The 12,573-nt window shown below is 38.0% G+C and overlaps 1 protein-coding gene across 1 annotated transcript in view; it reads right to left on the bottom strand.

Moving 5' to 3' along the window:
- FAM135A (family with sequence similarity 135 member A) overlaps positions 1 to 12,573 on the bottom strand; it is a 142,826-nt gene that overhangs the window by 21,451 nt on the left and 108,802 nt on the right. The window contains 2 exon segments of the mRNA XM_075063752.1: positions 9,465 to 9,562; positions 10,822 to 10,913. Coding sequence (XP_074919853.1) covers positions 9,465 to 9,562; positions 10,822 to 10,913 — 190 coding nt within the window.

Raw genomic sequence — 12,573 nt, 5'->3', positions numbered from 1 at the left:
TTGAAAAATCCATTTTGGCTATTCCTTATAACCCTATTATCCTCCAAGTTCTTACAAATGGATTGTTTCAGAATTTGTTCTAGTATCTTTCCAGGAATTGGAATTAGACAGTGTGATAAATGAAGGGGGGGCATAGCTCCCTTTTATGGAGACCCAGCCAGCCAGTTAGCTATAAAATCCCAGTTAGTAGCTGTTCTCTACTTGCTTTACCTGTAAACGGTAAAAAAAAAAAAAAAGCCCATAGGTAAAAAGAAGGGAGTGGGCACTGACCAAAAAAGCCAATGGGAAGGCTAGAACTTTAAAAATTGAAACAAGACTCCCCTTTAGTCTGTTGTTTTTGTTTTCCGGAGAGCGGAGACACAGTGCAGGAACCTGTAAGCAGCTTTAAAACCAGGTATGAAAAAGCATTAATTCATCCCTCAAATCTACTTATCTGAAATCCCAGATATGTAAGTGAATCAGGGAATGTCTAGGAAGACGCGATTAGGGTTATTTCTTTTATTTCTTATTGGCTTATGGACTCCTTTGTGCTAACCCCAGATGATTTTGTTTTGCTTGTAACCTTTAAGCTAAACCTTAAGAGAGCTATCTTGATGCTTAATTTTTGTAATTGATTTTTTAAGATTTAGCAAAAGGCCTAACTTTCAAATGTGTTTTCTTTTTGTAGGGTTTGATAAAATTTACCTTTTTTAATAAGAGGATTGGATTTTTGTGTCCCTAAGAGGTTTGTGCATATGTTGTTTAATTAGCTGGTGGCAACAGCTGATTTCCTTTGTTTTTCCCCTCAGCTCTTTCCCGGGGGTGGGGGTGGGGGGGGAGAGGGCATGAGGACATCACACAGAAAGGAATTCCCAACTGTTCCTTCTTGGGTTCTCAAAAGGGAGGGTGAGGGTTTACACTTGGGTGGTGGCAGCATCTACCCATCCAAGGTCAGAGAGAAGCTGTGACTGTGGGAGTTTAATACCAGCCTGAAGTGGTCAGTATTAATATTTAAAATCCTTGCAGGCCCCTACCTTCTGCACTCGAAGTGCCAGAGTGGGGAATCAGCCTTGACAGGCTGACTAGTCTATCATTCCCAGGGTCCTCTCTGTTCCCCTTTTTAATGACAGGTACTATGTTTGCCCTTCTAAAGTCTTCTGGGACCTCACTCATCCCCTAGGAGTTCTCAGAGATAATTGCTAATGGTTCTGAGATTGTTTCAGCTAGTTCCCTAAGTATCCTAGGATGAATTTCATCAGGACTTGAATACATCTAACTTATCTAAATATTCTTTAACCATTGCTAGTAGCCTAAATAGCGAAGACAGAGAAAATGTGGAAGAGAGGGAAACTAATGCATGGAAAAATGAAAAGACTTGCCCAAAGACCACAGGAAGACTGAGACGGAACCAGGAACTAAACACAGATCTCTTGAATTCCTGTCTACTGCCTGAACAACAAGGCCATCCATCCTTCTCATTTTACTACTGTATTCCTAAACAAAAACTATGTTAAAATGGAGTTAAGGCTGAGAATACTTATAAGTAATTTAGTCTACAAAAACTGCATGGATGTTGTAATTATCTCCAAAACAAGAATCATAACCCAGGAAATTCAGAGTTAAGGTTAAACTTAAAGCAAATTCAAATATCTTAAGGTATAGATGTGCAAACAGTTCAATCAATCAATCCCCTTCACTCTACCCTAACAGTGCATTTCTATACAGAGCAGCTCACATTTTAAAGGGATGAAATTTTGTTAAAATCAGGATTTTTGTTTTTTACCAGAACAGAGTTTGACAGATCTTTATATCATTTTAGATCATTTTTTCTACTGCAGTTCTGAGGTCTATACTAGAGAATATAGTGGCATTGAGTTAGGACTGTGTTTTCCAATTCAAGTTGTAAGGGAAAAAACGCTGTAACCTTCTATACAGTCGCATTAAGACAACAGTAGAGTGTTTGGAGAAGACGACACAGCCTTGCTTTATTGACTTTCTGAATAATAAAGATTTGAGACAGTTTCCACTCCCCCTATGATATGTTAGGTGAAGCATACAAATAAGCCAGCACAACTTCTAGCCATGTTCAGGAAATGAATATCCAAAGTTGCTGCCAAAAAGATAAAAGAAGTTACTTATCTTGAGAAACATCACTTACTGTAAGGGAAGTAACTTTTTTCTTTTTCTTTTTTTTTTTTTAGTGACTATCAATATGTATTCCACTCTTGGAGACTCCCAACCGTAGAAACATAAAGGAAGTGGGATACTGGAGTCTCAGAAAGGTAAAGATTGAAGGACTGGCTTGGCAAATGAAACATCAAGTGCTTTGTAAACGTATGGACTCAACTCCAAGTGGCAGCCTTAAGAAATCTCTACATTAGGAGTATTTTTAAGAGAAGTCACAGACGCAGTCTGAGCTCCAGTGGAGTGAACTTTTATCAGACCAGAAGGATTACATTTAGCATTCCAATAAGAGAAAGTAATGTAACCGGAAATAACTCTTCCAGCATAGACCTCGAACAATCTGGATTAAACTCTGAGGGTTTTGGTTTTGTTTAAATAAAAAGATAACGATGCAGGAACAAGTAAGGAATGTAGACTTTTTTCACATCATTCATGTGGGGTTTTGGAAAATATATAGGTAAACAAGCTGCTTGATTAGTGTGGAAATCAAAGACAATTTTAGAAATAAAAGTAGGGTGAGATTGAATTGATACCATGTCTCTACGAAAAGCTCTATAAAGTGGACCTGACATTCAAGTCTGAATTTCCCCCCACTTTGCAGGCCAAAGAAACAGCAACTGGAAATGGACTGCTCATAGAGATGAAGCAGAGAATACGTGGCTAATGACTAAAACAGTGGTTTCATTAAAGCAGCGTGTACCAAATGCAAATCCCATGAAGGAGATACTTGTACTAACCCTTAAAAAAACTTAAGACACCATTGGATAGGAACAGACCTTATAGTTTTGAACTTGGGAATGGGAAGCCAATATAACCACTAAATGAAGTCTTATAGTATTGGAGAGGCCAGCTAACCTTAGATATAGCAGATAGTACAACATAAATGGGCTGTCTGTAGAAAAAAGTGAGACAAGATGCTGCTGTGCCCAAAAGCAAATCACTATCATCTGGCATCATATGTAGATTTTGTAAAGTCCTTTCTACTTGTGATGGGGCTCCATTCACCACGCTGGCCCTTCTGCTAGCCATCATGGGGATTAGCTCCACAGGTCGGTATGCCCTCTTCTGATGGTGCCTTGCCTGCCATCATGTCTGCTCCTGGACTCATGTCACTCCACGGACTGTTGCGTCCTCTTCATGACACAGCCCTTCGGCCATGTCACGATCTGTGCTTCCCCATTCTGGGGCTCTGCAGTCAACAGTCCAGCCACTTCCCCAGTGGCGAGTGGGGGGAACCTACGCCTGCCCACTACTCCAAGTCTCAGCCCAGAGACTTTGTAAGATGGCAGCCACGTGTCCCCTCCAACTCCTCAGTGCATTTCCCTGGGCCACTTCCTCATAGCCCCAGCACCTTCTTTGCCCTCAGCTCAGAACTTCAGCATGCCAGTCCTAGAAGCCAGACAGCTTTCTTGCTTCCTGTTCTAGCTCAGCACTGCTCTGTCCAGTGTGCTAGCTTCCATCCACCTGCAAGGCATCCAGTCCTCCCTCCTTGAGCTCCAGAAATAACTGACCCTGCTCTGCCCTGCAGCTCTTCTTATGTGGGTCACTGATGGGCCTAGATTGGCTGCTCCTCGCAGCCCCTTTCCTATTGACTGCTTCCTGCACAGTCTTCCTAGAGTCCTATTAACCTCTTGTATGCCAGTGTGGATCAGAAGCTTCATTATACTACTATTAACTAAGATCTTCTGGGCGTCCACGGAAAATGACTTTTCCACATCAGTTAAGCAGCAAGCATCCAAGCAGCGAGATGTCATGTTTGTAGATCTCTATGTAAGGTTTTCCGCCATCCTAAAATATTGATCTAATGCAACAGTCAGTGATATCAGGGTACAAAAGGACAACCTTAGTAATTCTGGGAACCAAAACTGTCTGGATCAAGTTGGTGCAATAGAATGTACCTGAGAATCTAAAAACAAAGGCTCTAAAAATACAGCTACCTGAATAAATTTACATTAACTATGAAACTAGCCTACAGTATAACTATATACAACTGTTTGCATAGGATTAATCTGTAACCACTATAGGGAAAAAAAAGACAATGCTAGTCTTTCTCCTTCTACACTATGGTTAAAAGCAACTTTCAGGGGACAGTGAACTTCATCATAAATTCCTGCAACTGCACTAAGTAAATCACTTTTCTCCTAAAAACAAATCACTAGCAATACAAACAAAAGGATTTGGAATGAACTGTTTTATTGTACATCAGAATCCCATCACTTTCATTTCCAATTAGCAAAGAGACTTGAATGAGCAAATAACCAACTTCCTGGAATTTATGCTGTTCAAACTGAAAGGTTTATGTGAACAACACACTATATAAGTAAATCTTTAATATCACCTTCTAACAAAAAAATGGTGAGAATGTTCTCACAAAGAGATTCTGAGCACAAAGGTTCTTTTTGAAAGTGTATGCTATATAAATCCACCCCACACATGCAGATCATGAATGAAAATAGCTATAGCATGCCATGATATCCCTACAGTAAGGGATAGTAGTATGAAATCTTGAACAGTAGGTGGAAATATTACAAAGCATTCTGAGCACAACTTTTCACTTATTCATTGGAAAATAGTAATATGGACATATTGTACCATACACCAAATAATAAAAACTACAAACATGTATTCCAATCTAGATCAATTCTATATTATAAAACGAAACACAGTACAACCTCACTATTCCATACTAATATGCGAAAGTCTCAGTGTACGTTCGTACAGTTTCCTGATAAATGAATATCACACTCCCAAAAGGATTGAGACACTATTGTCTTTTGAACTTGCATTACTGCCACAGCACACACACAAGCCCTGGGATACTTAATATTATACTAATATAAAAATCATGACAGTAGATAGCAGTATAAACATAAAGGATGTTGAATAAGAAGAGATTTTTGGAAGCAGATACATAAGTTGAAGGGAGTCAGAAGGATTCTTTTATCTATGCAATTATGTTTGCATGTAGAAGCGATAAGCCACGTGGCCATATTTTGGACAGGAGCTTTGTATAAGTGATGCTGTGAACCCACAAAAGGACATAGCTACAATAATGAAGGTGAGCAATGAAATTCATAATAGAACAATTTAGCAAAATGGAGGTAGTAGTTGTTGTGGAGCTGTACCAAGTTTTGGAGTGGATAACAGGTGAATTTTGTTTGAGGGTAGCAAAGTGAGATCATAGTTGAGAAAGTAGATCACTGTCTGGAATACTTCTCTCACTTCACAGGAGAAAATGTGTTTTATTAGTGCTCAATTGAATCTAAAGGTACAGCTTCATATTGTATTTAGAACAAATTTCAAGTTATGCTACAAAATGCATAGTAAGCCCTCCTGTACCACAAAAAGTACAAAAACTTGCACTGAGAGTGTTAGTAATATTATGACGTGATGAGCCAGGTAGCAAATTTTGTTACAGAAAATTTCTGAAAAAAGTAACAGCTAAGTTACCACAAGTTTTAGTAACTTATTTTGGCACCTTCACTGCTTTTCAGTGGCACTATCTGGGATTAATGTGGGCATTTTCAACCCTCCCTTGGCAGAGACAATAGCAGGGATTAATATGGGTATTTCTAGGGCTCCGTCTACTACAAAAATGGGTCATATCAAAAAATGTAACTAATGTATTTTAAACATTGATGTAGACAGAAATAAAACAACTTAAAGATATTAAAACCTGTCTAAACCAGTGTTTAAACATTTTAGTTATGATGCATTAGCTAACATTTTTAAAACACAACCTATTTTTCCAGTCTAGACAGGGCTTAATAAGCACTGGCCTCTGGTAGACCAGCAGAAATTCTTCAACCTCAGCAAAGTCTCTGAAAAACATTGAGTTACACAGTTCAAAGGGGAAAAAAGGGACATTATGGAATCCAGGCCTTCCCTGAGCCTTTGCCAAACTTACTGCCTCAGTCATGTATTATACTTAGTATATTAATGGAGCTGGAGCTGCACTTTTCCATTAATTCACTATTCTGTTTTGCAAATCTTTCTAAGCAGTCCACTGAGGATATGCAGCTTTTCAAAATGTATTGACTTAGTGTTGCCTTGCTCTTTTTGTCTGTATTTAGAGAAAAAAGCAGGTGCATTAGTTGACTCCTAAAATGTATTCATTCTAAATGTTTTTGTTCCCCTATGAGTATTGTTAAAAGGATATATAACCTTCTCTTCTATTGATCACCATTCAAACTCCATCCCAGATTGGTAATAAATTTTGCTGCCAAGCTAATTTTTTGTCAACTTGTGTGTGAAAGAAATCAAATGTCAACTCAATCATAGAGGACATATGTCTATATTATAAAAACACCACAACTGGCACCCTTGAAAGCAGTCTCAGGAGATAAGCCAAAAATTAAATGAATGCAGAAAATAAACTAGCCTCCCACACTTCAGGTAGATACCATCAGTTTGACAAGCTATACTGATATTATAGCGTGGTGTACTAACTGGTAGCATAGTGTGGCAGTATTAACATTGTACTGCCACTGTTCATCATGCATTAGCTCTCTACATGAATAAGGGACAGTCTTCAGAGATGCCTATCCAGCACTTTTCACAAGGACAAAATTATAGAAGACTAAAATTAAGAACTATACATTTGTGTAATTTGAACACAGGAGTTCTAGGAGTCCTTATATAAGTCGCTGCCAGACATAATATCCTACAGAAGGGTTATTTCTGTTAAGGGTTTTGTAGTGTGTAATATATTTTGACTTGCTGGCTCTACAGCGTTTAACATAGTATGCTTTCCAAAAGATAACCTTTTAAAATGCTGTCTCAGTGGATGGCACCTTACTCTCCCTGCTCCCCATGGTATTTGATGTCAGTCCATCTATGTATTAACTGAACAATAACAGAATCATAGAAATGTAGGACTGGAAAGGACTTTTAGTAATTATGAAAGAATTAAAGTCTGCTATTCTCTCATATAATTGGTTGTGCAGATCCTCATGTAGGAGTTGTAAGCCATGCCCTTGTGATCCTGAAAACCATTCTAAACCAGTTTAGTCATTAGGGGGTGCACAGGAATTAGGCAGTAATTACCATTCTAAAAAGCCTGTTCCTGTAAATGTCTTGAGCTGCTCTTTCTTTCATTTAAATCATTTCAAACTCCAAGAGAAGTGGAGAAGAATGATGGTTCAGTGTTGATTTGCAAGGCACTATATTCAGAGAACTCTAATTACTGGGTTAATACATATTTTTTCTTTCTTCCTCATGCAACTGTCTCCAAGAGGCACTCACATTAACAAAAAGAACTCTAGAGGATGAGAGCTGAATGGTTAACTAAATACAAATTGAAGTAGTGCCCTACTGAAACAAGCATGTAATGGGCTTCTATCTATTCAGGTACTCAGATAGTTCTAGAGTAAAAAAACACTGTTGTTTAAATATGTGAATTAAATACAGAAAGGACCCCTCACTAATTTCAGTTAGATACATTACACAGATAAATCATGGAGATATCTACTACCTTGGTGGAAAGGGACTTAAAGGTATTTCTGGTGCTGAACTCTTATCTGCTCATAAGAGGCCTGGATACTGAATTTTAGCCATTAGGACTCTCTGAACAGATCACTTCCCCTTTGGACTTTTCCCTCAAAGAATGAATGAATGGAAATGAGCATCTAAAAGGTTTTGGGTCCTTCTAAACAGTTACTCCAGGTTCCAGACACATGGCTTATGCATTCTAATTTCCCCAAGGATGCTATGTGGCTTTGTGAAAACAAATGAAAAGTACATAGTTTGATACAGATGAAACTCATATCCGATGCAGAAACTGGATGGAGACAGATCACTTCCTATGTTTGTGAAATGATGCAGAAGAAGAATGGAACAAGGATAAGAGCCTGTGCATGGACTGGGAATGGGCTCTTTACTGAGTTATCAAAACTGCTACTTTCTAGAGCAGTGGTCTCCAAAGTGGGCTGCGCGCAAGAGGATCCTTGGGGGTACGCGGCAGGAGGAGCGGCTTTCTTTTTTTTTGCTTTGTCAGTTCGGGCGGGAGTCCGAGCACCTTTTTTTTTTTGCTTTGGCAAAAATGGTAGAGCCGGCGCAGCAGGGGGTGCGTGCTCACAAATTTTTTACTGATAGGAGTACGCGATCAAAAAACTTTGGAGACCACTGTTCTAGAGGATGAAGCAGTCCTGGAGAACCTGGAAATGAAGAGATTTTCTCCTTGTGCTGTACCCCTTTAAGTTAACAGGCAGAATGAGGCCACTTTTTTTTTTTTTTTTTTGCTGTACAAAAGATACTCCGGCTGGATGTTTCCATCTGATGCTGGGTATAGTTCCTATGATACCTTAAGGAAGTTGTCTTTGCCTAAAGATGAAACCCCTCTAGAAACTGAGCTGCTATGGTTTCCTTCAATCTCCTCAAAAGTCTTAGAAGATTGGGCCTTAGAAAAGGCAGAGGAGCAGCATTTCCCAAAGATTGGAGTGTGGACAGACTCAGTTGTTCTCTCTCAACTTTCATTAAAAATATTAGCCAGCTGTTACTGTTATTAAGAAAAACTTCAAAACATGACCCAAGTGTAACCAATGCAGCAATGTCTGTCTGAGCTTGCAGAGAGCCTAAAACAATAGTTTTGAATTGTTAATTCATAATAAAAAGCATGGATTCTTTCTTAAAGTGCAAACCACAACACAACTTTAAATATGGAGCTGGCAACTGGTGCCTCCATGAGTATTGTGAGTTAACAAGAATTGATGGTATGGTATGGCGTCCATCTAGGAAATAAGATCCTCTGCATGACATATCTCCTCCTTGATGTTCTCAGACAGGTTACTGAAGGCAATAATCCAGAAGGGCCCAGAACACATTACAATCAGCCCACAATGCCTATAATGCAACAGCTTGCAATGCTGTCTAAATCCTAACCATAAGACCTTAAAATGGTCTTTAAATACTTAAATACTTTAAATGGTTCTAGGATTGCAGAGCCCATCACACTAATTCCCACAGTGTAGATCTAAAAGTTAATATATTATATTATGAGAACTTCAGTTACTGATGAAGAAATTTTCCTTTTAAGATGTTGTAAACTGTTACATTTTTAAAGTCAGTAACCTGCAGCCATAATACTATATATAGCTTTAATATTGTGTATTAAAACTTCTTTTGTTTTTCATTTAGAGGCTCACATCATCTAATTTTCTCTTACCTTCATTTTCCCCCAACTTCCTCTTGTTTGTACTTGAATATCAAGTAATTGCATGATAGTTTAGGACAACTAATCATGTACTTTCTAGTGGGTATTATATATTTTATAGAAATAAAGTAATATAAAATACAGGTATTACCTGATTTTTGAAATTGTTAGGTTGTAAATTTGAATATATTGTATTATTTCATCTAAAAGGCGATCAGTCATGGAATCAAAATCAGCAAAGGTATCATTCTGTAGAAAGGAAAAATAATTACATATGTTCCAAATACAGTGAGTTATTTTACATTCAGTATAAATTCTTATTAATCAAATATACAACAACTAAACCCACCTATAAAAACATGCTTACTAACTCTGATATCAGAACACAACATTGGCGCACTCTCTGGGTGGGTTTTTTTGGGAGGAGGGAATAAACTGTCTGTACATAATTTTATGATAAGTACTTTGCTCTAAAAAGCACCAAAACTAATATTAACAGTACCGTTAGTCTAACCTCTATCACATATGCACAGTTCTCATCAGCTGGACAGAGAAAAGACAAACCACATACCCCAAATTAAGCCACACTGTATCTTAAATGATAATATGAAGCAATTTACTGTATGCAATATTAGAATTTACTACATGCAGCTTTCTCCTATTTCAAAGTGTGAAAAGAGGGCCCTTATTTCAGTCTAGGGCTCCTTCTCTACACTAATTAATAACAACAAGTTACAGTGGCTGTAGACTGAGATCATACGAGTTGTTTCACCTTACATCCATTAATAACTGGCTATCTGAAGTACATCTAGAACATGTACCGTAACTGGATAAAAATCATATTAAAATGTCAGCTATATTTTTTTTCAAGCTAAAGTCATTTGAAAACTATTCTAAAAAAATCAAAGAAATTTAAGATTGGTAATTGCTACTGATTTATCATCATAATGCCAATATTGCAATGCAATGACAAAAAAAAAAAAAAAAAAAGGCTGACTATTTTGTGGTTCTCAGATTCTGATCCATGAAACATTAGCTCTTCTTTCTTCCCACCCTGGGCTTCACTCCTGTCAGCTAGGATGGGGAAAAATTAGGGGTGTTCTAGATTTAATTGGTTATTATGCTGAGAAGAAGAGAGGATTCCAGATTATATTACTGTACCTCTGAAAGCTCTGTAGAGTTGTATTAATTTATATATGTATAAATTATAATATATATTTAATTTCAAGGTCATGCCAGTTTGTATAATTGCTTTAGTGTATAATAAAATTAAACCTCAGATTCTGCAAAGGGATTCACTTGCATGGACCATTTTATGACCACTGAGTCTCCCCAATTACAGTAGTTATCTGAAATGGCTAAGCAGTCTGTATATATGGATACTTCTGCACAATCAGGGTCTAAATTCATTACAATACAATAATAATGGTAACTAAGAAAATGTTATTTTTTAAAAATGTATACTATTTAATTTATTGTGTGAAAATCCTTTTGTTGTTTACAAATACCTGGTTCCTTTCAGACATAAGAAAATCTATTCGTCCTCCGGGTAGTCCAAGCTCAATGTAAGTCTTCACTAATCTCAGATCGGCACTATTACCTTTAAAACAAAAACAAACAAACAAACAAACAAGGTTAAAAGGTTTGCTATGACAAAAGTTATCTTGCTATTTAACAAGGTAAATAGACTAATTTAGAAACAAGACAGATACAATGGACAGTGCTGGCACTCCCCAGCAAACTAATGCAAATTTTATATTTTACCATATCAAAATTAAAACTAATTAAGACCTCTGATGCTGTAGTAGCAAAACCAAACACAATGATACAATCACAATCTACAGAAATGAACAAAGCTCAGTCATTTTGCAAAACCGAGGACTTACATAGTTAAGTTTTGGCGTATATAATATATAATACATATATAATATTTTACATTCACTGGATGTTAAGGCAAAAAAGTACAATGATGTACTAACTAATTTTGATAAAATTCAATGAAATGAACTCAGACTGGGGGAGGAGTAAAGGAAGATTAGAGAATTTGAGGGATGGGAGAGAGGAGTAAGGGACTGGTTAGAAGTCGCACTATATAAGGATTGGTGGCCCCCTGGAGGATTGAACTCACAATGCTGGGTTTAACAGGACAATGCTCAAACCACAGAGCTATCCCTCCCCCAACAGTAATAGTAAAGTTTAGTAAAGTAGAAAGGCAAAATGGATTATAGAAAAAGAGGTTACTGACCTGTTCAGTAACTGTTGTTCTTCAAGATGTGTTATACACGTCCATTCCACTCCTTTTGTCTGTGTGTCCTCCTGTGTGTCCTCCTGCTGGAAACCTTTTTCCTCTGTGGTACCCTTTGGGTGACTCAAGAGCCTCTGCTACTGTGCACCACTGTGTACACGTATAAAGGTCAGAGCTGCCCCCAGGTCTCCCTAGTTTCTTTCTGCTGGAACTTCAGCGTAGGAGGGCAGTTTGTGAAATGGATTTGTGTAACACATCTCAAAGAACAACAGTTATTTAACAGGTTAATAAGTTTTTTCTTCTTCGAGTCATTGCACATGTGCATTCCACTCTTGATGACTCACAAGCTATGAAACTCAGAGTTTATTTCAATAAAGATTGTAGAACTTGTCCAACCCTACCATCGTCACTACTCCTAACGACAGTATAATGGTATGCAAACGTGTGGACTGAGGATGAGTTTACCGCTCTACACATGTCCACAACTGGAACGTGTGCTAGAAAAAGGCGCGGAGGTGGATTGATTGTGATCTCACTGAATGAGCTGTGGCTCTGCTTGGCAGGTTTACATTAGCCAGGTCACAGCACATGCATATACAAGAGGCTATCGAAGAAGAAATTTTCTGAGTGGAGGCTTATTGTCCTTTTATTCTGTCTGCCAGAGCTACAAACAGTTGGGAGGACTTCTGTCCAGGTAGAATGCCATAGCTCTTCTGACGTCCAGAGTGTGCATACATTCCTCTTCCCTATTTGAATGTGGCTGTGGGTAGAATACAGGTAAGTACATTGACTGGTTGATATGGAAAGAGGACACCACCTTTGTGACAAACTTCAGAGGAGGATGCAGGTAAACCTTGTCCTTAAAAAGACCATATAGGGAGGCCCAGACATTAAGGTACACAGCTGTTCTTCTCTTGTGGCCGAGGTAATGGGAACCAAAAATGCCACCTTCACTGATAGTAGAAAGTAAGTAGCCAAAGGCTCAGATGGGGACCCATAAATCTTGACAACATTA

This window comes from Chelonoidis abingdonii, chromosome 3 (genome assembly GCF_003597395.2).
Source record: "Chelonoidis abingdonii isolate Lonesome George chromosome 3, CheloAbing_2.0, whole genome shotgun sequence".
Lineage (NCBI taxonomy): Eukaryota > Metazoa > Chordata > Testudines > Testudinidae > Chelonoidis > Chelonoidis abingdonii.
The sequence above is the reverse complement of the archived record's forward strand: the minus strand, read 5'-3'. Positions and strand labels throughout refer to the sequence as shown.